Genomic DNA, 26699 nt, shown 5'->3' with positions numbered 1-26699 from the left:
CAAATCAGATATACAGACAACCATCAGAGAATACTAGAAACACCTCTACGTAAATAAACTAGAAAATCTAGAAGAAATAGATAAATTTCTGGACACGTACACCCTTCCAAGTCTAAACCAGGAAGTAGTCCACATTCTTTTAAAAAAAATACATCTTCTTAAAATTAAGCACTATCTGCAATAGTGCTTAAGAGCTCCTTCATTATTTTCCCCTCACAGGATGTTTAGGCTTATTTTTTTGCTTTGACTAAAATTTCAAAAGCTTTATAGCAGTATGTGTCCTGAAAGATCAGATTGCAACAAAGCACCTTTGAATCAGTTTGCAAGATGAGCCACAGGAATGCTGGAGGGAGGGGTTCGGGGCATCAGGAACTGGAGGAAACTTCTGGCAGCAGAATTTAACCACGAACAGAGTACACGCTGCAGCCCCCATTAGGTATCAGGGAAGAAATAACAAGTGAAAGTGCACAAATGCAAAATGCTCTGTAAATGACTGTCTATTTCTTGGCTGTCCACATGCGAAATAGCTAGAAGGGGATGTTCTTGCTGGAACACTCTGGAGAGGAGAAATGGAAGGGGGCCTTTGATCTATCTTCCTATGTGTGCAGACCTCTGCTGTGCCCATGCTGGCATAGGCCATGCATGCCCAAGCTGGACACTTAATCCTGGGTCTGGCCTCTGGGCAGGAGGGTTGGGTGGAATCACAGAGGGCTTTTTCATTGTGAGCATAGGTGGGTGAGAAAGATTTTTCATATGTTGACTTTGATATATTGAGTTCTCTATTCTTCAAATCACATCACTTACCCAGTGGTAAAGCTGGAAGGGCTAAGTTTGTGGTGCACACAGTCTTGCAGCTGCATGCTCCCATAGGGCAGGGATCATATCTGTCTTCTTTACCATGGAAGATGTGGCACCTCACACGTGGCCTGGTATAGCACAGGGGCTCAATAGGTAGCTGGAAGATGATGCTACAAGGGAGTGAAGAAATGCATACTTTCTCCTGGTCACATTGAACATCTCTCATCTCCTAATGGATCTTGTCCTTTCTACTTTTGCCCTTCGATAACCCATTCTCACACAAGAACCAGAATGATCTTTTTAAAAACAAATCAGGTTCTAAAATTAGCTTACAGTGATGGTTGTACAACTCTCTAAATATACTAAAAACCATTGAACTGCATACTTCAAATGGGTAAATTTGTGATACGTAAATTCTATCTCAATAAGGCTGTTAAAAAAATTAGATTGTCATTCTATGCTTAACACCCTTCACTGGTTCCTGACATTTCACGTAGAATTCGCCAGACTGCTTATGGTGATGTACAACATCCTACCTTTCCCAAGGGCTCTGCCTGCCTCTCCAACCTCACCTCGCACCAGGCCACGGCTTACCTCCCATTCTTACCTGAATCTGCCTAGCTTGATCCTGCCTTCCACAATATTCTGTCCACAATATTCTTCTCCATACTTTTGTGCTTTTTTTCTTTTCTTCCTTTTATTTGCCCCTTAAGATTTCCACATCGTCTCTCTGTACATTCCGAATGGTGGCTCTCATTCAGATCTCAGCTCAAATTCCATCTTCCCACCTTAGGTCATGTAATGTGAATCACCATCATTTTCTCTCATATTATTATACTTTTATAGGACTTCTATTTCAAATTATCTTGTTTCTTCATTGTTTCCCTCACTCAAATATAAGCTCTGTGAGGGTAGAAAAATCTTGTGTTTAACCCTTGAAGAACAGTGCCTCAGATACAGTAGGAACTAATAAATATACATTAAATGTTGACTGCCTGGTTCCTGCATGGTTTATTCTGCCGAACTTGTCAGAAAAAACAAACAAACAAAACCCATGAATGTTTACACCTTAGCATATCTTTACAAGAAAAAAATAGTTTTAAAACTCGTTGCTTTTGAATGACTTTTCATTTTTACATGGCAAGGCAAAATAAGGAAGCTTCTATCTGGGAACAATTGATTTCCAAAGTTAGAAGATTAAAATCATGTAAATATTTCACTATACAGAAGGTACTATAATGCTGTTAAGGTTCAGTCATAGTCACTTTAAGGATTGGGGTGGAGGGAGAGGGACAGCTGGACTTCCAGTCCAGACCAATACTAAATGGAATTTGCATATGTAAAAGCAGCTGGATACTTACCAAAAGATCTAGGTCTTCAGAGGTTTCCTTATTCTCCTTTCCTTGATTATTTAGAAATCTTAGGAAAACCAAGATAGTATTTGTAAAATTATCAAGAAAAGTCTTCCTTTTAAGACTTCACTTTTGGTAACCATATTTCAATTATAGGGCTCGATGATAGCCATGTGCTCTGTGCTACTTTTAACATCTGACATTCATATAAGCCTTTGCTGCTTCCAAGTCCTTCCAAAGGAACTGTCTCATTTGACTCGCCACAGCCTATGGGAAAGGCAGACAGGTGCAGAATTTTTTTAAGGAGAAGGAAGCAAAAGCTCAATGAGTTAAAGTGACTTGTCCAAGGTCCTGTTGCCAATAAAGAAGGATTTTAGTCACGTTTTTCTGACAAACCACTGGCTCTTTCAAAAGCCTTATTTAGGAAGCTACAGCAGTTCTCCTCACAGATTATCCAACAAGAAGTGATAGCAATCAGTGTTCCAGAGAATTAAGAACTGGGAATAAAAGTAAGAGGGATTTGTATTCAACTAAATAATTGATTTACCTCTAGATTCCTGAAAAGTCATCAGTTTGGCCTTTAGTGTAACTAATTATACACATACACTAACACATGTTCTTCATAGCCATATTGGTTTATGGAAACATCATTAAAGCTTAGCAATCTTTGTTTTTGATATTTTTAAGGTTTTGTTTCTACTGTTTACAAATGTTCTTAAAAGCTGTAAGTTCAGCTTTTAAAGCTTTTCGGAAGCAAACCAGCATTTTAATGAGTAACAGTTCATATCAGGAAATATCCTTATGCTTGCATTTAAGTGCTTGCTTACTTCCAAAGTGTTTTTACGAAATTATTAATGTGGGTGGCATGTAAGATTTTAAACACTTTACATGGAAGCTCATTGACATTACTAGATAGATAAATGACACCATTTTTAGCCGTACAGGATGCTTCGTATTGATTTCAGTTCTTATAAGGCACTAATTTCTCAGAAGTCTTTGCTAAATCTATGAAACTAATTACAAAAAGATTCTCTTAAGATTTAAACGCTAAGCACTCTGAAGAGATGTCTACAATCCCATGATCACTGCAGCATTATTTACAATAGCCAAGATATAGAAAAAAACAGAGTACTTATCAACAGATGAGTGGATTTTTAAAATATGGTAATATACATATATGGATATTATTCAGCCTTAAAAAAAAACTCAGGAAATTCTGTCATTTGTGACATGGATGAAGCTAAAGAATATTATGCTAAATGAAATAAGCCAGGTACAGAGAGACACAATACGATCTCACTTATATGTAGAATCTAAAAAGTCAAACTCACAGAAGCAGAGAGTAAAAGTGGTTACCAGAGGTTGGGGAGGGCAGTGGTGGTGGATGGGGAAAGACGAGATGTTGGTCAAAGGGTACAAAGTTTCAGTTAAATAAGAAGAATACATTCTGGTGATCTATTGCACAGCATAGCGACTACAGTTAATAATAATGTATACTTCAAAACAGCTAAAAAAGAGGATTTAAAATGTTTTCACTACCAGGAAATGATAAATATTTGAGGTGAATATGCTAATTAGCCTGATTCAATCATTCCACATTGGATATATGTATCAAAACACTATATTGTATCCCATAAACAATTGTCAATTAAAAATTTTAAATATTCAGATGTCTCACCAAGACTCACGTAGCAAAACTAAATCTTTACATAAATATCTAAGCATTTAATCTTCACAGACATTTCTTGGGCTAGTTCATAAGATTGAATTTTGATGTAAAACACTTCATTGGAGACCGTAACAGTTTGTCCCTTGAGAGAGCTCTGTTGAGTACTTGGGATGAGAAAACTCAACAGTTTATTATTCATGTTTTATTACCATTCTGACCACCCAATTGTTATTAATACCTAAAAACCAAGCAATAACCTAAAATGCAACTAATCTGCATCTTTTTGCATATCTTTTCCCAGTCCCTATCCCTGTACAGTTCCTCTTCCTCTCAAGCAACTATTTTACTTTCCATGAATAAAGAATAAGTTTCAGTTGCTTACTGTAACAACCTGTTTTTCCATTCCTTACCTTTTACACTGAAGAACTGCTATAGGTATCATTAGTCCAATAACTGATTTCCGTAACAAAGACCTGAGGGGAAACTAGAAACTTCCCTCTGAATCAAAGATTTACTGATGTTCTGTAGTTTTTAGGCTAAATATACTTCATATAATACTGTTTTAATGCTTAACACATATATCTGATAAAAATAATTTGTGGTTTCACCAAAATATACATCTGAATTAAGTGATCTATTGACTCAATTGTGTGTGCCATACACATATAGAGATGGAGCTGTTCAATAAGCCATGAGATGCAGAAGACAAATGAAAACTCCCACACTCTATGACGGTATTAATCACATATAGCACATTATCTCAACAAGCTCAATGACAATGTTCTCCAGAGTGTCTTAATTAAGCACAGCAGCTAAGAAGCTTTGGTTTGGGCACCACCTAATGGCAGAAAATGTTTTTGTAAAATTCTACTTTGCTCCCTGTGACTTGCTAACTTTTGTTTATACTGATTTAGAAAATGTCTGCCCTTTCTTGACCTATGTTAATAGTTTAAGTGTTCCATTTTCTTGAGAAGATTAAGCCCTTTCCATGCATACTTTGGAATAAGTTGTCTTTTACAGTGGGAAAAATGTACCAATGAAAAATGAATACTCTAAAATTTCTATTCTATCCTTAAGTATTTAAATTTTACTTCATAATTAAGAAATATATTTCAATTGAATCACTTTAGTCCTCAAACTCTTCTGCATTGTATATCCTCATAACCTGTCACAAAGAAAATAGTATATATTTCTGAAAAAAAAGGTACTTATTAGAATTAAGAAATTTTATGTATCTGATTAGCTGCTAAAACTACTCCTGAATGTATAAATAGTGATATACATACCTTTAACATCACCATACACATTTAAGTTTTTGCAAGAGATCCTTGCCTGAACATAATGTTCGTTTTGTCATTCAACAAAGAGGTAAAATATCTGTGGCAATATAGAACAGATAACCAATGTTTTAAGAAAAGATATTTATTATTTACACCACTGAAATTAGTCCTGTAAGAACAATATACACCATGTTTCTTTAAAAGGATCAATTCCTTTCAAATACAAGAACTGTATAAAGCAATATTGTCAACACAAAACAGTGGTCACATTACATATCTGCAGGCTTAAGCATTGCAAATAATATATTTTTTTAATCTTATGGCTAGATATTTTCACTGAAACAGTGTTAGCACTTAGACAAGATATAGCTGGAACAGAACAAAAACTTTTTGTTCATGCTTTTTAGGAATGAATCAGTGATATGTCCCTTTTAAAAATTTATTGCCTTTAACTGCTTTTATGACAATGGTTTTAGGCAGATTCTACTTAGCCACCAAAAAGAGACTCATTCTTGTTCCTTAGTTTTTATTCTTCAGTCTTCTGTTTCTCATACTAAGACGCAGCTGTATCAAGACTAACGTTTTCCAGCTTTACTTGGACATGTACACACATACAGGCCTAACTGAGACCGCTCAGAATTTAGAAATGTAACTAGTGGCATACAGAAGAGAAATTGTGTCCATGACAAAGAAACAAAAAATTCTTGGTAATTTTAAGCATAACAAACTAGGTTCTTTAATCAAAAAAAAAATTTTTTTTTTCTTTTTTGGTTTTAAAGGGAAAAGTACTAGTTTCAACATGGGTTTGGTCTTAGATTTAGTCAGACAATAACACAATTAGACAAAAACACAAAACATAACTTGTTTCCAAAGTCACAAAATGACATTGTTGAGTATACATTTTTCTCCACTTTGTGTGTGTGTGTGTGTGTGTGTGTGTGTGTGTGATGGGGGTGCTGGGTGGGTCAGTAACCAATGCTGGAGAAAATATTTTTCAAGCGTAACAGAATATTCATATAGGGGACAAGCATTTTTTAGCATATTGCTATCATCTTCAAAAAATATAAAATTAAATTTACAAAAAAACTGGAAGACCAAGTATAAGCAGTATGGTATTTGCTTCAGTGTCCAGCACTATCATAATGATTTCTAGCATAAAAGCAAGAAGTTCTTGGATCTTAAGTATCTTCAATAACTGCCAGTATAACTTGTAACTACTGGCCTTGCTTCTTTGAGAGATATCTGCAAGAAATAAAATAAAGATGTCAAAGCTGTATCATGCTAAATTCATGAAGATAACCTAACTTTCCTCCCAAAGGAGTTTATTCTAATAACGAAACATTTCAAGATGAGTATTCTTAGTAGTCACTTACATTTACTGATTATGTGCACGCACAGTTCTAAGTACATGTATTAATTCATTTAGTCTTCACAACAGCTCTGAGGAGTTTCTATTAGAATTATTCCTATTTTACAGGCACAAAGAGGTTAAGCAATTTGCCCAAATTCACACAGCTAGAAAGTGGAAGAGCCTAGATTCAAAACAAGGCTCCAGAGGTCGTACTCATTGACTACCACTCCATACTGCCTTACTTCCAATGTGAAACTCACTATATTAACTAGTATTGTAACTTCCAAATACAGATCAAACTCCATAAAGATCTTATTTTTGTTACATCAAGACAGTGGGCAAAAGATGCTAAAGGTCTTTGATTAAGAGTGTAAAAGATACAAGACATTAATTTACTAAGCAAAGAAGTGTTTTTCATATCGTTTAACAGAAATCTACCACTAAATTAAAAACTTGATCTCTATTTCTAACATTTACAAACTACTATAATTGGTGGTGTGGGGATGGGGAAAGAGTTCCTAAAATCAGCAAACTTGGACATGTTTTGCTGGTACAATTTGCTCACTTTGTGGCACTGCACTAAGTATTTACTATCTCCATGACTCAGTTACATCATTTGCAATTTAAAGATGGAGGTAAAAATGTCTGCTTTATCTTCCTATTAGGATTATAGACTCTTAGAAGACTTGTGTCAAAGTGATCTGAAAAGTCAAAAGTGGAATCTGAAAAGCCAAAGTGTTATTATTACACAAATAGTTTCTTTTGGTGCTGTATTACTGGAACCAGATCCTTAAAGATCTAATTCCCCCTCAAATACTGTAATACATAGCAATACTTTCCACTTCTCCAGGGGATTTTCTCTGTCTCAAAACCTGATGTTTATAGGCAACGTCTATATAGATTTGTGCATACATTTGGGTTTAGATAAAAGACTGAAAGACTATATACCAAGATGGTGGTAACAGTGGTTATCTTTAAAAAGGAAAATTATGAGTAATTGTTTTTGTAGTCGGATAAACTTTTCTAATTTCTCTGCTACACAAAAGTTACTTGTAATTTTTAATACCATTTATGAAATTTTTACATGTGTTTTATTTTATCCTGACATTATGTTACAGTATGAGAAGAGGGATTATATTCCATGTGATTCATAAAGGAGTAGCTTACCTAACATCACAAAATAATTTATAGGCAGCATCATCAGCATATGCTAGTCTCTCAAGTTCTCTCTTCTAGAAGTATTAAAGAGCTTACAAGAGGTATGTTTATGAACAAGTTAGAGGTTAAGATGAAAGGGGAAAATACTTTCAGGGGGTAGGTCACTGGATTAGAAAATGTTTTTAGAAGTCACCTATTTTAAATAAAAATTAAGACAGCTATATATATACTGGGGTCACTGATGAAAAATGATAATTTTTTCTTCATTGATGTAAAGAGAAAATAAATAAGCAATTAAAACTTACCTTTCCCAATATTTGTGATTTAGATCCAAAAAGTCATCTAATTTTGCTATCTCCTTGAGGTACTGAGTTAATTTTAAAAGTTCTTTGTCTTTATCTCGATTTAGGTGCGCTTTCATAAAAGGCCTTATCTATTAGGAAACAAACATTACTCAACACATCACAATGTGATAAGGAAAACTAACAAATCTATACTATCATTTCAATTAGAGTTAATGAGGTTAAAATATCACCAAGAACATAAATACTAAAAATTACTTTTATATTAGCCTAAGTAGAAAGTCATGTATAATGTTTACAAATTACAAACTCTTCTACCTATTTTACCTAACATTATCTTTTCAATCTGAACCTGACAACACCAGCTTTCTTACTGCACTTGAATCCATACGTAGCTACTCTACTTTGCAAAACTACTTAGCCTTTCCCGCCTCCTATCATTCTAGTTGCTTCTAATTAATTTCATTCACATTATTTTATTCATAAAAATTTAACCCAAATACCAGCTTGATCTAACAGGACAGTGAGATAAATTTTAACAACGATGATTTTTATTTTATTTTTCTATTAAATTTTTGTATAGCTGAGATATCATTATACATTTATATAATCTGTTTCCTCCTACATTTTATCATAAGTATTTTTCTTTATCATTAAATTCTCCATTAAAATCATTTTTCATTATGCAAGAGTTTTCCATAAAAAGAACTGCCATATTTTCCAAATGTTTAAGGCTGATCTATTTTATGATGAAAAAGAATTTAAAAAGCATTATTTCAAACCATACACATCAGAATAATAGACCGAGGTAGGGAGCTGCAATTAGTAAGGAATATCATTATCTTGACTTGAGTGGCGGTGCTATGAATGCATATGTTTATATGCAATCTTTATCTAGATTTGCATACATCTATGCTTAAAAAAGACTAGAGGACTATAAATCAAGATGGTAATAGTGTTTATTTTTGGAAAGGAAAATCATGAGTAATTTTAGTGGAATAAAATTTTTTACAAGAATTATCTTTACAGTTTGTTAAACTATAAATTTATGCTCTTTTCCTTATTTTATAGCTTCAATAAAGAATTTTACTGTTTTGTAAAAGACATCTGCTCAAATACCTTCATACAACTCAAGACAGTCTTTCAATAATTTTAAATTGATTTTAGATAATATGATATGACTAAGATTTACTTCAAAATATTAAGGAGAGGGAAGTAGGGTATACAGCAAACAATAACCATCCATGAATTAATAAGCTAATTTAAACTGAATGATATCTACATGGGGTTTAAGCAATGTTATATAGTTCTGTTTACATTTGAATTTTTCTGTTATCTTTAAAAAAAATCATACGTATTCCTAAAGCACACATATTCCTAAAGCACACATGTAAGGACTGATTTCATCATACTTAGCAAAGTATTAATATATTCTTTTGATTTGGAGAAAATGCAAATTGGGCATTAGTTATTAATTTTACACAGTTAACACTGAAAAATGAATGATATTTAATCATTGTCACTTACTGAGAAGCAAGAACAATGAGTGAGCCCAAAGAAGTCTACTAACATACCTATTAAGTGTAGGGAAGGGTTTAAGTATTTTTTACATACTTTTCTTCTGTCAATGGAAAAACACCACCAGTCTGAAATGGACAGAAGAAAATTTTTCCAGGTGTTCTACTCTCATCAGAACAGCTTGGTGCCAGTGACCTCCACACTGTTAGCTGGCTCCCATACTGCTTGAAGGGCACCAGTGAGAGCTGTCAAAGGGAGTCTTCTCAGAAATCAGCATTTGTGGGAGATCCCACTTCCAAAAAGGTAGTGCAGCAGTGCTGTTTCCCAGGAGCAGTGAATGTGGGGGATGAAGACGACGCTTTACAGGGCCTTGCTTAGGCCCTGGGGATGGGAGTAAACAGAGGCATGATATGAGGATGTAGTGAAATGAGTTTCTGCATAATCCTGGGCGATATGGTAATGTTTTAAAGTATTCCTTCATTCACTTCCTAAGGACTGAAAGGCAACAAATTAACTTTTAAACAATTAATATATAATGTACCAAAGTGTCCAAATTTAAACAGTGGGAAATTACAGGGTTGGTGGGTAGTAAATAAGATTTTCAACCCAAGGCTCTGCTAAGTTATTTTTACTTTCCGAACATTTGCTCTTAAGCACTATTAAACAACAAAACTAAAATATTCTGATGATTCTGGTTCTAAAATTTTAAATAAACAAATTAAGAGTAAAAATCTATTCACTTAATTGACTTCACTTGCTCCAGTATAACCACTGTTTACATTTTTAAAAACTGATCTAAGTGATCACTAAAAGGACAGGAAACCATCATCTTGTCTCAGGTCAAGGAAGCATTTTTAGGAACTTAAGATTGTCTAGATTAGCTGAATTCTCCTATATCATAATTTCCTTGTATGGACAATAAAAATGAAGTTTTCAGCCGATAAGCTGCTTTATCCATGACCAAGATTCACATTCTTTTAGTGTAATTCTAAATTTATATTCACAGTACCTTCCATATATTTCAAACCTTATGACTGACAAGCTTATGTTTAATAGAAGTTGACTATTTTAAAAATAAGCAGTCTTATTTTTAAGATCTACATGAAATCTTTGAGATTTCTACCAAGCGCATTATGAAAGCATGATAACAAAACACAGTATTTGAGGATATTTCTCCATTTTAGAACTGTTTCTGGGCTGGGCGCAGTGGCTCATGCCTGTAATCCCAGTACTTTGAGAGGCCGAGATAGGTGGATTGCTTGAGCTCAGGAGCTCGAGACCAGCCTAGGCAATGTGGTGAAACCTTGTCTCCACCAAAAATACAAAAATTAGCTAGGTGTGGTAATGTGCACCTGTAGTCCCAGTTACTCAGGAGGCTGACATGTGAGGATCACTGGAGCAAGGGAAGTCGAGGCTGCAATGAGCTGTGATCACGCCACTGCACTCCAGTCTGAGCGACAGAGCAAGACCCTGTCAAAAAACCCCACCTGTTTCTATGCCGACGTGGGCAGATCTTTAATCTTAATCTTAACCTTTAATCTTTAACCTTAAAAGAGGTTTTCATGAAGTGTTATCTTGGGTAGATTAAATTTATAAAAAAGAGGTTTTCAATAAAAGACACACAAGGACCACCTGTGGAGTGTCTAAATCTACCTATGGAATTAGAATTTAGGGGATGGGGACATATGTATTTTTAGAAATTCCTTCAGTGGGTCTACTGAGTACAGTCTTTTAAAAACCCAACTGTAAAGTAACATAAAGAACTAGACATTTACAATAACATCTCTCCCTGCATCAAGAGATGGAGCTCAAATGATGGTTAGGAAAACAAAGTTTCTTCTAAACAAACACGAAACTAATGATTGTATTTTTTTTTTTAAAGCTAAACATCTCAAAAATTATTCCTTGACGGCCGGGCGCGGTGGCTCACGCTTGTAATCCCAGCACTTTGGGAGGCCGAGGTGGGCGGATCACGAGGTCAGGAGATCGAGACCACGGTGAAACCCCGTCTCTACTAAAAAATACAGAAAATTAGCCGAGTGTGGTGGTGGGCGCCTGCGGTCCCAGCTACTCGGAGAGGCTGAGGCAGGAAAATGGCGTCAGCCCGGGAGGCGGAGCTCGCAGTGAGCCGAGATTGAGCCACTGCACTCCAGCCTGGGCGACACAGCGAGACTCCATCTCAAAAAAAAAAAATTATTCCTTGACCATCACGGGATCACCTTCTTGCAAGAACAGGTAATAACCGTTAGTTTCACAATTAGGTCTACATCAATCACATTTCTTCTCAAGACTCAAGAATACATTTTTGTACCTTATACCTGGTGAAGTACATATAAGAAAAGCACTTCTCTCCAAGCCTTAAACAGAAACCATTAAGGACAACATAACCACTTTTCTTCCAAGTCAACAGTTTTTATACTTATGGCAATTCACTACCTAGATTAGTATTCTTTCCCTAAAATACCCTCATTGTAAACAAAAAATCAAATCAACAGTCTGTAAGAAAGGTTTTAAAAATGTACTTTAAGTTTTTCTCTTGTCTTTTAAAACCACCAAGGACCCAGCTAGAAGAAAAGTTTAGGACTGAGAATAAAAACATCTCAGTGTCAGGACTGCCACTTCAAATGGAGACTCCATATGCAATAGCGGCATAGTATAGAGCTATCTTTTCCATTTTCATATTGCACCAACATGTAATCAACTACAGGTACCAGAAACTTTTAAGTTTCAAATTTCACTCTTACCAATTTTACAGTTACCAGGATGAAATGTCACATAAGATTGCATGCAATTGCATGCTAAGATTGTCACTGACCTAGGAACCAAGTCACTAGAGTCTAACCCAAATTCTGTCATTAGCCAGTTACACATACAATCTTGGGCAAGTCAGGAACTTCTTCAACCTCAGACTGTTTCCAAAGTTAAGAAGGTAGGCAAGAGATGACTGTGGTTCCTTCTAGCTCCGGCAATGTCTAATTCTAAGATCTGTACTTGTCATCTAGGAATTTTCAAAAACGTCTTTAGTTTCAGTTTAAAAAGAAAAAAACAAAGTACCCTTACTGCCATTTCTCAAGCTAACCAGAATGTTTAAAATGCCAAGATTTGTATACCTAAAAAAATAACTAATGATTTCACTTTTCATGCTAAAAGTCAATGTTGGGAAGCCCATGTTGCTCCCACAGAGCTAATTAAAAATAAAACACTTGGGCTGGGCGCAGTGGCTCATGCCTGTAATCCCAGCACTTGTGGGAGGTCGAGGTGGGCAGATCATGAGGTCAGGAGTCCGAGATCAGCCTGGTCAACATGGTGAAACCCTGTCTCTACTAAAAATACAAAAATTAGCTGCGTGTGGTGGTACGTGCCTGTAATCCTAGCTACTCAAGAGGCTGAGACAGGAGAATCACTTGAACCCAGGAGGTGGAGGTTGCAGTGAGCCAAGATCACGCCACCACACTCCAGCCTGGGCGACAGAGTGAGATCCCATCTCAAAAATAAATAAATCAACATGGCACATGGATACATATGTAACAAACCTGCACACTGTGCACATGTACCCTAAAACCCTGAAGTATAATAAAAAAAAAAAAAAAAGTCAGGAAACAACAGGTGCTGGAGAGGATGTGGGGAAATAGGAACCCTTTTACACATGGTGGGAGTGTAAACTAGTTCAACCATTGTGGAAGTCAGTGTGGTGATTCCTCAGGGATGTAGAACTAGAAATACCATTTGACTCAGCCATCCCATTACTGGGTATATACCCAAAGGATTATAAATCATGCTGCTATAAAGACACATGCACACGTATGTTTATCGCGGCACTATTCACAATAGCAAAGACTTGGAACCAACCTAAATGTCCAACAACAATAGACTGGATTAAGAAAATGTGGCACATATACACCATGGAATACTATGCAGCCATAAAAAATGATGAGTTCATGTCCTTTGTAGGGACATGGATGAAGCTGGAAACCATCATTCTCAGCAAACTATTCCAAGGACAAAAAACCAAACACCGCATATTCTCACTCATAGGTGGGAATTGAACAATGAGAACACATGGACACAGGAAGGGGAACATCACACTCTGGGGACTGTTGTGGGGTGGCGGGGGGAGGGATAGCATTAGGAGATATACCTAATGCTAAATGACGAGTTAATGGGTGCAGCACACCAACATGGCACATGTATACATATGTAACAAACCTGCACGTTGTGCACATGTACCCTAAAACTTAAAGTATAATAATAATAAATTAAAAAATAATAATAATAAAAAATAAAATAAAATGAAGAAGAAAAAATAAATAAATAAATAAATAAATAAAACAAATACTTGGATGAACTAGCTAACTATGGAGACATCAATGCATAAAAGACAAAGTTCAATTTCTATATGAATTGTTCTTAAACTTTTCTTGCCTATGACATAAGAATACAGTACTTCCAAAAATATATGAAATTCAACAGTGCTTACTACAAAAATTCTACCACACAGTCCAGATCACATGAGCACATAACAAGTAAAAGTATGTCTTACCTTTAGTCCATTCTGTGGGTTCATTAGAAAATTTCTCCCTATGTCATCAAACATAATGGTGTTTTTCTTGCTGTAAAACTCCGAAAACTTTCCCCATATAACACCAAGAGGCTTTACCTTAGAATAAAAGTTTACATTTAACTCAAATTTTATCAATAGTTCATCCTGTCTTAAAAGCCGGAATACTGCAAACTGCCCTGCAGAACAATGCCAAAGCGTTCCTTTCCCCCTGTAAGACAGGTATGAGCTAATCATTAAACACAACCCACTTTAAAGCACAATGCATTCTGCAATATTGAAACTTCTGAAAGGTTTGTTCATGTCCAACTGAACTAAACCCATTATAAAACTTTCCATAATTTTAACGTGAAGATTTTGGGTAAAATAAATTAATTATTTAATTTTTTAAAAATCCAAAATAATTGTTTAGATGTCTGCTATGCAGTCACATGACCTCCTTGGTTAACATATTCCTTTTCAGAGCTTGGGAGTTACATGGAGTCTGCTTTCAAAACTAGAACACCCTAGTCAAAAAAAATGTATTTAGCTCTTTCAATTGATAATTTAAATATTTTATAGAGGAAAAACTCATTTTCTCTTTAACTCAGTGGCACAGGTGCATAATTTCTAGGGAATTCGATTGCTTAACTTCGGAAGCACCATATTTTACAAATTCTTACTCTTATTTCTGAATTCTTAAACTGAAGCTTCAAAGAGATAATTTCTTATATAGTCTTACCTGTTGGTATTTGTGTAAAGTCTCTGTAAGACCACACAGGAAATAACACTGATTGTGGCTAGGTACCAGGTGAAAGATGACTTTTCATTATGTACTTTACTCTTTTTTTTAGTCATGCAAATGTATTACACATTCGGAAAATTTTTTAAATTAATTTTTAGAAAATTACTTTTGCTGAAGACAGAAGTCTTATGGTATTATGAGAACAGAATGTAATAATAAATATATGAGATTAAGTGGTAATAAATAAATAGTAATAAAAGTTGTAACTTAAAAATTTTTTTCCTCCTATAATTTAATTTGGAGAAAGCTTTTTCCTTCCTATTGTCCTGCCTAAGTCAATATAAACAAAAAATGTTAATGAAATATTTTAATTTACTAAAATTCTACTTTCCTGATTTTTTTTTTTGCTACTGATCTTGTTTACTACTGAAACAGAAACCGCCCCCTCCTTCCCCCACGAAATGAAGACAAATATATAGGAATTAATACAATAAGCCATATTTTGCGGAGTTTTAGCTAACAAAAGCCTCAAGAAATATGACAACAGAGGTCATTTTTTATGACATCCAGAATAAAAATCCCACATCCTCTTAAAAAGTGCTGTCATCTGGTAATTCGGTCAAGCATTTATGTTCCCCAAAACACAAACTACTTTGCTCTCAATTAGAAAAGTAATATTGCTAACTACAGAAAAACATGAAAATACTGAAAAGCACAAAGGAAAATTTTAAATCATCAATAATCTAGTCAGTACCAAGGGCGACAACTCAATATTCTGATATATTGCCTCTAGGCATTTTTATAAACAAGAGCAGCCTCAGAGAGTTGACAGGTTCTTTGTTAAACTAAGGGTAATCCTGAACCAAACAAAGGTTAAGAACTATTTTCTAAGGGCTTATGACAGTGTTCTCTAAAATACTTCTTTCACTTAAATGTGTCATGAAAATTTCTAAATCATTACATATCCTACTACATCAAATGACGAGCTGTAGTCCCTTACATAGGTAGCAGTAATTTATATATCCAATTCCCTATTGCTGGATATTGAGGATTATTTTTATTCCTTTAATTTTTCACTGTCATAAAACATGTTTAACATTTCCCTAAGTAATTTTTAATGTTAAAATTTTGTAAATGTATTATTTTACTTTAGTATATAATAAGTTATCTTTTTCTCGATACATGCAGTATTTCCTTAATAGAACAAGTCCCCATGCCCTTAAGTCATTCTATTTATGGTTTTGATAATTTTAATACTGTCTCCCCTAAGGTTTCCTTGTATCCTAAGTTCTCCCTAATTTCTATTAGTTTGGGTGCTTTTTATTTTTACTTTATTTTGTTGAGACAGAGTCTTGCTCTGTCACCCAGGCTGGAGTGCAGTGGCTCAATCTCAGCTCACTGCAACCTCCGCCCCCTGGGTTTGAGCAATTCTCCTGCCTCAGCCTCCCGAGTAGCTGGGATTACAGGCATGCATTATCCAGCCCAGCTAACAGTTTGGGTGCTTTCAAATGGTATGGACTGTGTCTCACTCATCTCTTTATTCCCAACAGTGCCTATCACAGGGCCTTCCACAGTAGGTACTTAATAATATGAGTAGTTACTTGATGAGTAAAATAACTGGTTAGCCCGACCCTTTTCTCTGATTGTTCTTGTTGCTATTCTTTAGCATCATCCCAAAGTACATGCATCATGATGCATCTGCTTTTATTACCAGTTTCATACAGGGCAAGGTGAGTGCTTTCATTTGTTTCTAGTATCTTCCTTGATAATATTCAGTATTTTTCTCACCTACTCTGCCTAGTAACATTGTGCTGTCATCAACACAGGTCAATTACCCATAATCACAAGTTCCTTTCTTGACAGTCCTACTTCAAGATCCTTAATTTTATCATTAAAATTCAAATCTTTTAACCTTGGCTGGGCACAGTGGCTCATGCCCGTAATCCCAGCACTTTGGGAGGCTGAGGCAGGTGGATCACGAGGTCAGGAGATCGAGACCATCCTGGCTAACACAGTGAAACCCCGTCTCTACTGAAAATACAAAAAAACTAGCCAGGCGTGGTGGCGGGCGCCTGTAGTCCCAGCTACTCCGGAGGCTGTGGCAGGAGAATGGAGTGAACCTGGGAGGTGGAGCTTGCAGTGAGCTGAGATCGCGCCACTGCACTCCAGCCTGGGAGACACAGTGAGACTCCATCTCAAAAAAAAAAAAAAAAAAATCTTTTAACCTTAAATACATTTTCCTATGTCAAAACTCAACCACTTTATTATTTACTCAGAATCTCTACACTCTTTCTTTAATTTACTCCATCGGTATAAACATAAAAAGTGCACTGGAAAATAACCATGTTGGCATTAAATAGAAATAAAATGACTTCTTACGTCTATTAATCCTCTCCTTGGAGTATGTACTGTTATCATAGCAGCACTATCCAACATGAAAGTAATCTTATAATTGGCATTTGTGCTCACTCCCAGCTCCTACAAACACAAATATTTGTGAGGTTAAAACATAGTAATGTGGAAAATTTCAGATTTTTTGAATATTCTAGCTGCAATTTCTCATAATGCCAACTTTCTACACCACTAGCCACTACATCTTGCTAAACAACTAGGAAGTATTTTGGTTTCACTTAGCTAAGTCAATAAATGGTAGACCAAGGAAAATAAACTAGAAATAGATTACTTCCTAATTTACCATTTTAGGAGAATACTGACTCTTTAAGTATTGCACACCAGAGCAAAAGAAGGAAAATAAAGTATTATTGTAAAATGAGGAAGAATGTTGGGGAGGGGACAAGCTTAGTTATACTTTTTCTTAAAAAAGACTTAGGGATTCAGTACAATCCACTTATTAAACACACTTTAAAAACACCTTTACTCCCAATAATGGCATTTATCTATCTACTAAGTGCCCTCCAGTAAGAATAAAATTAATTCAGTTCTAGAACTTTTAACAAGACAAATGCAGTTTGAAAATATTTTTAAATGGATTGCTTTCTAACACTTACTTTCATTTTAGCTTCAATCCACTTCATATTTGTTGCAGCTAAAACACGAGGAATGATAATACAATACATATGAAAAGCTTGAATTTCTTTAAAAAAATATCTGTATAAGTAAGTTTTCTAAGCAAAACTAAAAGTTTAAATGCATCAGAATTAACAGTCCCTAGCATATTTATGGTAATTTTCTTTTAAATATTGATAAAAGTAAACTTACTGCAGTGTGTCTTCAAGACAGAATAAATTTTAAACAACTTTTATCTATAAGACACAGGTAACCCATGCTCAAAAGAACTCTGAACCTAGGAAATTTATAAATCAAGACCTAAACTCTCTTTTTAAATCAGCCCTGACACTCTGTCGATTCCAAACTTAAACTTGGGTGCCTGGATCACTTTTTTCCACGTTCCTACTTCTAGGCAATGCACAGGTATACATAGTGTCAATATAAGCATATTGTTATGTGTCAAAAGTTTATGTTGAAAACCAGCTAGTTAGGTTCAATGAAAATCTGCATTTTGTCACTCTCAGCAAATTAAAGCTCACTGAGTCTAGCAGCTTCTAACAAGAAATCTGAAACAAATTCATAAAGTATACCTGCATCATGTATCTGCTCATTGTCAGACATTAACCAGCTTTGAGATCATTAATATTAAAATTAAATCCTCATCTTTATGTGCTCTCCTGGTTTACTGGACTAAATTATACAGGTATAACCAAGTAAAATATTTAAAAAGAGAAAAAGCAATTTAATTATTTGAAGAGTGTGTGTGTGTGTGTGTGTGTGTGTGTGTGATTTTTAAAAGCAAAAGAGGAACCTGAGCTCTCAAAATAAAAAATCTTCAGTGCACACATACAAAAAACAGAAGAATCACCTTACACATATAAAACTGGTCAGTTGAGCTAAAATTTTAAAGACTGTTGTATCTCCAATGAAAATAATAATAAGATAGAAAAAAAATTTAATCTAGTACTTATTTTGTATCTGTAATTATCAGATGAAAAACAAAGACTCACAGCTAATAAAAAGTTTCTAATTATTAACTATATGTCAGACATAGTACTAGTTGCTATATTGATACTTCTATTCTTACAACTAACCTGTAATATATATTTAGATATCTTCATTTCTCAAATGAGGAAACTAAGACTCAGAAAGATAAAGTGACCTGTCCAGTGTCACATAGTAAGAACAGAGCCAGAATTAAAATCCTAGTCTATTTATCTCCAAAGTGAAGTACTCTTTTCAATGAACTACCACAAAATATCACAGTTTATAAAAATAATTTAAGTATACTATTGTAAAAGGTTCTCAAATTTTATGTCTAGTTTAATAACATTTAAAGGATAAACTTTTTTCTCAAATATCATCTTAGATGTCAAAGTTGCCAAACAAACCAGCAAGCTTTCTTCACCTTATCTTACTAAACCAGAAAATTATATATTTTGACAATAATTTTAATCTTAACAGCTGTGAACTCACATGGAACTCACATATCACAAACAACGGAAGTACTCTGATTATAAGGAAAAATACAAAATGAATTTACAGACTGCAACAACTACATAATTTCTCTCAAAGGCCTAGTGCAATGAAATGTAGCACCTTTACTTGATGGGACTTGATTTAATTCAGTCAGGATAACTCTTCTCTGCTTATGACATCGCCAAGAGGCAACTTTAAATATTTGTGGGGAGGAGGGATGTAAATCAATGCATTGGTTAATTTTTCAAGAAAATCTTGCTACCAAAAAACATTAATTGAACTGAATAGTGTGCTTACTATTACAGTAGATTTACTTCTCAGATCAAACTCAGTATCTTATCACAGACCTGTACATTCTTGAAATGGTTCATAAACCACAATTTCAATGTCACTGCTTTAGTCCACATATTAATTTTTCCTTAAGTAATTCAAGTTGCCTTTATTTCCAGAGAACTATATCACTGTGATTTTGTTTTAAACACCTTTTTCCAAGTATTTTAAAATTGGAGTCAGGAAAAAAGGAGAAAACGAAAATATTCTGAAGCATCAAGAATTCCACAGCAAAGATCAGAAGGAAAGGCTGGGCACGTTGGCTCATGCCTATAATCCAGCACTTTGGGAGGCCAAGGCAGGAGGATCACTTGAGCCCAGGAGTTCAAGACCAGCCTGGGCAACACAGCGAGACCCTAAAGATATGTGCCTAGTTTAAAAAAAAAAATCAGAAGGAAAAACTTCAAATCAAGGTGGGGTCATTGGGAAAATCAGTTATTTTTATTCTTACACTATAATGTACTCATGTCCTATAGTTAAATTAACTATCTCACTGGTATTTGGCCAATATATGTTTAAGTTTATATTGTGATACATGCTTCATTTAGAAATTTGCTAAAAAATGAAAACTATTTCATATTTAAACACAGGTCATTTTAAGTCACATTTTATACAGCACAATAATATAAGGAACAACCTATTTCCACGGAAATCTAAACAAAAAAATACAGCTTACACCAAATAACAATGTCATAATCTTCATAGGCAGATGTTAGAAATTCATGAAGATATGGCCGCATTAATTCTACCCCAGTTTCTGCACAAGACCTGTGGTCTAAAAGAAAATTGATCATAAATAATTATTAGTTTACCATCATGAACAAGTACCTAATACCAATTATTATTAAATGTAATATATTATGAAATGCAAACATAAACAGTCCATTGCAAACTGCTTCAGACTGAATTACATTGGCTGACAAAAAGATGTCTTTCAAAACATACAATTTAAAATCCTTAAGATCCAATTTTAGTTGATCAATTTTGTTCAATTTGCAAAAAGCAATACTGAAAATTCAGGCTTAAGTAGTAAACTATAAATTTTTTTCTCACCTAGTCTCTAAAGTTTAGATGTTATTTTTTAATAATGAAAAACAAACTATGTCCACTTATACTCACCTTTAGTCATTTACCTTGCAGATATAATCACATTTCATCAAAATGATAGGCCAATTAACCAATTAATTAAATTTTTAAAAACTGTACATTAACTTATGTTTTAGGTTTAGGGTTAGAAATAAATTCCAATATCACAAGTTAACTATTTCTTGCCAACATTAGACATAAAAGGAACATCTTTCTTTTTCAATGAACACAAAACATTTTTTTCTCTTTTTTTTTTTGAGACAGGGTCTTACTCTGTCACCCAGGTTGGAGTGCGGTGGCACTCCATACCTCACTGCAGCCTTAATCTGGGATCAAGTGATCCTCCCACCTCAGCCTCCTAAAGTAGCTGGGACTAGGTGCATACCACCACATCCAGCGGATATTTTTAGTTTTTAGTAGAGATGAGGTCTTGCTATGTTGCCCAGGTTGATTTCCAACTCCTGAGCTCAAGCAATCCTCCCACCTCAGCCTTCCAAAGTGCCAGGATACATATGTGAGCCACTGCACCTGGGCTACATGAGAAATTTTAAATTCAAGAATCTGCTTGAATATAACTAAACAGAAAACTAGTGATAAAATATCAAAAATAATTTTTTAATATTCCTTATAAAAAATTATTTATAATCAACAGGGAATAACATGGCTAAATGACGATGCATCCATAAACTAGAATACTTTCTGGCCAAAAAAACAAGAAATATATATATACACACATATATATATCATTCATAATAAACAATATTTTACTGAGAAGATGTTCAATCTGTTATTAAATAAAAGAATTAGAGGAGATCCATACAAACAGTCTAGAAGATATATATCAAATTACTAAGAGTGGTCATCTTTGGGTATCAGGATTACAGATGACTTTTTTTTTGCTTATCTGTATTTTCTACAATGAGCGATTTACTTTTGTAATAAGAAAAGTTTTCAAGTATTTCACGAGAACCATGAGTTGCTAAGAAAAAAAAAACAAAGAAAAGAAAAAAAAAGAGTTGTGGGTAACAGAAAATGAAAAGCATTCTTAACTGACTTACCAAATAATGTGTAATCAACATCTAGTACCAAAAGCTTTTTCCCTTCCCTGGGAGGATTCAAAATTTCCACTTTGTACTCTTTCACTCTGCGAGAAATTTTCAGTAGGTTTTCTTCCCTAATGGAAAACATATAATTAGATAAAATATTCACTTGTTCTCACATGACAACTGATTACTTCTAAAGCGAAAAGCACTTACCTATTTTCTACTTCAACTACTTCATCTTCAATATCAAAGTCATTAACAACATCATCATTGTCAGGGGGTGGACCTAAGACATCTTCCTATTAAACAAAAAAAGTTTTGTTTTACCGTATTATCCTTAATATAACAAATACATGCATAGCATAAAAATAAAATGAGAGATACAATTTGAGTTCCAGAGTCTTTTAAGCCCACAATGGAAAATTTCCACAATTAATAATTCGTTATGTATGTTTCTTGGGCAGATTTACCATATTAAATTTGATCATTTGTGCTACTACTATACTTACACAGTTAATACCACATTCACAGTGCGGGTTTTATTTTTCATTGATTGCTAGACTGACAATTTTACCACAATTAAAATATAATACGACAGTGTAGTATAAATCATAATATCTTCAAATGGACAAATGGTAACAAAAAGTAAACATTTACCAAGCTCTCCTCACGAGTTCCCATCATCATGATTTTAGTATTTGGTTTCAGTTTGAGAGCTCCAAGCTTAACATCATTTTCTGCAGGTTTGCCTACAATACAAGCAAATGACTGTTTTCTCACTAAAATTCAGGTGCTGGTTTCACTATTCCATTATATAAAACCCTAACATTAAACGGTTTGGTACAGATGTCACAGCAATTTTTTTTTTTTTTTTAGACGGAGTCTCGCTCTGTCGCCCAGGCTGGAGTGCAGTGGCGCAGTCTCGGCTCACTGCAAGCTCCACCTCCCGGGTTCATGCCATTCTCCTGCCTCAGCCTCTCCGAGTAGCTGGGACTACAGGCGCCCGCCACCACGCCCGGCTAATTTTTTGTATTTTTAGTAGAGACGGGGTTTCACCGTGGTCTCGATCTCCTGACCTCGTGATCCACCCGCCTCGGCCTCCCAAAGTGCTGGGATTACAAGCGTGAGCCACCGCGCCCGGCAGCAATTTTTGTTGTTTCGTTTTCTTCTACATTACCAAATTGTTTCTGCTGAATTAGTCATATCTAAGACACGAAGAAGTCAAAATTAATACAAGAGTTATTTTCTCCCCAATTCTACGTTAGATGAACACCTTTATTCAACTACCTAAACAAAATTAATTCATGTTTTATTCTGTTGTTCAAGATGAATATTACTGTTTTCCAGGAAGCCTTAAAAATTGAGTGCCTAAGAAAACTGCGGATTTACTGTTACTCAAAACTCACTCTTCAATATGATAATCACAAAATACCATAAAAAAATCCCTTTTAAACTGGATATGAATGCTGCCTGTAATTTTTAAATGTTGTCTTTACTTTTAAAACAGAAAAGATAATTTGGGAAGAGTACAAGGCCCTCGGTATAATGAAAACACTGTGCTAAAACGTAGACGTCAGAAAATAAATGAGTTTCATCTGGGACTTCTGTGCCAAAGGTTTAACAAGCAAATACTAACAGTCTAAAATGTCAAAAGTAATCTTAATAATCATGGTATTTCCAAGGACACTTTAATATTCTTACTTTTACCACTAAAACAATTTTAAGAATAATTCTACCAAAGAAATCTCGAAAGGGAAAGACTTATTAAACTACAAATAGCAAGTATAAATTATTAAACAATTATATTCAAAATAATTATTAAAATTCATAATACTAAAAATTCAATGCAAAAAATCTGAACAGGGGAGAGGATTACCTTTAACTTTGAGTCCAAGTAACTTTTGGCGTTCTGGAAGAACTCCTGTAAGGGTCTTGAGAAACTGTTTGAGATCGAGCACAGTATCATCTTCTGAAAGTGTGGTCACTGAATACTCCTGTCCACCCCATTTTACAATGATAGGGAGAGCCATTCTTGAAACATATGAGGAAGAAGCTTTCCTTCAGAAAAAAAAAAAAAAAAAAAATACCTGGAAAGGAAGACAAAAAGTGAACAACTTAAAATGGATACTGTTTACTGAAGCCAAACTTTTAAGTTTTATGTGTACAGTTTGAGCCCTATTTTACAACTTATGATAGAGAGGATTTTTGTCCATACAGGAGTGCTCCAGAACAACAAAAGATACTAGGACTCAAAGTTAAATTCCCCCACACTCCTAATTTTTGGCTTAGAGTTACTACTTTCTAATACTCTGACTCTCACTGTTCAACTGGAAATGTGCAATTATAAGCTACCATTCCTCCTGCTCTATTTGGTCAGGTTGATGCTACAGGCAAGTCCTTCCCTGACAGACCATCCATGTTCATTTAACATTTGAAAGGTAGTGTGGTGCAGTTAAGAACACAGATTCTACAGCCAGATGATCTGGGTTCAGATCCCAGATCTCTCCCACTTAGCTATCTGAGTTTGAGAAGTTACTTGACTCTCAGTGCCTAGGTTTCCTTATCTGTAAAATAGAGATGATGATACTACCTACTTCTTAGGGCTTTTATGAGGCTTAACTTAATTAACATTTACAAGTTACATAGTGCCTGGCACCTAGTAAACACTACATAAATTATTGGTTAAACAAAAATCTTTTTAAACTGAAAGCTTACTATGTTCCAGACAGGCACTGTGCTAAATAAATAGTAAATAGCCATTCTTTGTTTCATATTCTATGAATTGAAGTTTTTACACAATCTCATTAGAGAAAGTAATTTGGTAAGTTTTCCCTCTTTTACAATTAGGGAAACAGGAGTTTTGAGAGGCTATATAATCTGTACATAGACACGTAGCTAGTTACAGCACAGGTCTTCTGACTAAATCTTATGTTTCTTCTCCCCCACAATTGTATCTCTTCAGTTGAATGTACAAGAGTTAAGGCATCAAGGATCAGTGTATTAGTCTGTTTTCACACTGCCAATAAAGACATACCCAAGACTGGGAAGACAAAGAGGTTTAATTGGACTTTACAGTTCCAGAACGGCTGGGGAGGCCTCAGAATCATGGTGGAAGGCAAAAAGCACTTCTCACATGGCAGTGGCAAGACAGAATGAGGAGGAAGCAAAAGCGGAAACCCCTGATAAACCCATCAGATCTCATGAGACTTACTCACTGTCATGAGAATAGCATGGGAAAGACCACCCCCAAGATTCAATTACCTTCCCCTGGGTCCCTCTCATAACACATAGGAATTACGGGAGATACAATTCAAGTTGAGATTTTGGTGGGCACACAGCCAAACCATACCATTCTGCCCCTGACCCCTCCAAATCTCATGTCCTCACATTTCAAAACCAATCATGCCTTCCCAACAGTCCCCCAAAGTCTTAATTCATTTCAGCATTAATTCAAAAGTCCACAGTCCAAAGTCTCATCTCAGATAAGGCAAGTCCTTTCTGCCTATGAGCCTGTAAAATCAAAAGAAAGCTATTTACTTCCTAGGTACGATGGGGGTACAGGTATTGGGTAAATATAGCCATTCCAAATGGAAGAAATTGGCCAAAACAAAGGGGTTACAGGGCCCATGCAAGTCCGAAATCCAGTGGGGCAGTCAAATGTTAAAGCTTCGAAATGATCTCCTTTGACTCCAGATCTCACATCCAAGTCACGCTGATGCAAGAGGTGGGTTCCTATGGTCTTGGACAGCTCCGCCCCTGTGGCTTTGCAAGGTACACCCTCCCTCCCAGCTGCTTTCACGGGCTGGCATTGAGTGTCTGTGGATTTTCCAGGCGCACAGTACAAGCTCTCGTCAGATCTGCCATTCTGGGGTCTGGAGGGTGGTGGCCCTCTTCTCTCAGCTCCACTAGGCAGTGCCCCAGCAGGGACTCTGTATGGGGGCTCTGACCCCACAATTCCCTTCCACACTGCCCTAGCAGAGGTTCCCCATGAGGGCTCCATCCCTGCAGCAAACTTTTGCCAGGGCATCCAAGAGTTTCCACATATCTTCTGAAATCCAGGCACAGGTTCCCAAACCTCAATTATTGACTTCTGTGTACCCACAGGCTCAACACCATATGGAACCTACCAAGGCTTGAGGCTTCCACCCTCTGAAGCCACAGCCCAAGCTGTACGTTGGCCCCTTTCGGTCATGGCTGGAGTGGTTGGGATACAGGGCACCAGGTCCCTAGGCTGCACACAGCACAGGGACTCTGGGCCGGGCCCTTTTTTCCTTTCTGGGCCTCTGGGCCTGTGATGGGAGGGGCTGCCATGAAGGTCTTTGACATAGCCTGGAGACATTTTCCCCATGGTCTAGGGGATTAACATTAGGCTCCTTGCTACTTATGCAGATTTCTGCAGCCAGCTTGAATTTCTCCCCAGAAAATGGGTTTTTCTTTTCTACTGCATAGTCAGGCTGCTAATTTTCCAAACTTCTATGCTCTGCTTCCCTTATAAAACTGAGTGACTTTAACAGTACCCAAATCACCTCTTGAGTGCTTTGCTGCTTAGAAATTTCTTCTGCCAGATACCCCAAATCATCTTTCTGAAGTTCAAAGTTCGACAAATCTCTAGGGCAGGGGCAAAATGTCGCCAGTATCTTTGCTAATACATAACAAGAGTCACTTTTACTCCAGTTCCCAACAAGTTCCTCATTTCCATCTGAGACCACCTCAGCCTGGACCTTATGGTTCATATAGCTATCAGAATTTTGGGCAAAGCCATTCAACAAGTCTCTAGGAAGTTCCAAACTTTCCCATTTTCCTGTCTTCTTCTGAGCCCTCCAAACTGTTCCAACCTCTGCCTGTTACCCAGTTCCAAAGTTGCTTCCACATTTTCGGGTATCTTTTCAGCAATGCCCCACTCTACTGGTACCAATTTACCGTATTAGTCTGCTTTCATGCTGCTAAGACATACCCGAGGCTGGCCACAGTGGCTCATGCCTGTAATCCCAGAACTTTGGGAGGCTGAGGCAGGTGGAACACCTGAGGTCAGGAGTTCAAGA

General features: G+C 35.8%; 1 protein-coding gene across 2 annotated transcripts; it reads right to left on the bottom strand.

The window, feature by feature from the left end:
- Window positions 1–5225: 5225 nt before the first annotated feature.
- UBLCP1 (ubiquitin like domain containing CTD phosphatase 1) lies at window positions 5226–23744 on the bottom strand. 2 transcript variants are annotated; one of them, XM_032158515.2, is made up of 10 exons: window positions 23534–23744; window positions 22315–22406; window positions 21871–21956; window positions 21673–21788; window positions 20205–20303; window positions 17719–17756; window positions 17090–17188; window positions 13969–14085; window positions 7914–8041; window positions 5226–6341 (listed from the first exon to the last, which is right to left on the bottom strand). In XM_032158515.2, exons 1-10 carry the CDS (start codon window positions 23685–23687, stop codon window positions 6314–6316), a joined length of 957 nt encoding a protein of 318 aa, XP_032014406.1. In that variant the 5' UTR covers window positions 23688–23744; the 3' UTR covers window positions 5226–6313. The 2 variants fall into 2 exon arrangements, with proteins under 2 accessions (XP_032014406.1, XP_032014407.1); XM_032158516.2 differs by lacking the exons at window positions 5226–6341; window positions 7914–8041 and adding an exon at window positions 8069–9923 and having other exon boundaries at window positions 23534–23735.
- Window positions 23745–26699: the final 2955 nt, after the last annotated feature.

This window comes from Hylobates moloch, unplaced genomic scaffold (assembly GCF_009828535.3).
Source record: "Hylobates moloch isolate HMO894 unplaced genomic scaffold, HMol_V3 SCAFFOLD_6, whole genome shotgun sequence".
Lineage (NCBI taxonomy): Eukaryota > Metazoa > Chordata > Mammalia > Primates > Hylobatidae > Hylobates > Hylobates moloch.
The sequence above is the reverse complement of the archived record's forward strand: the minus strand, read 5'-3'. Positions and strand labels throughout refer to the sequence as shown.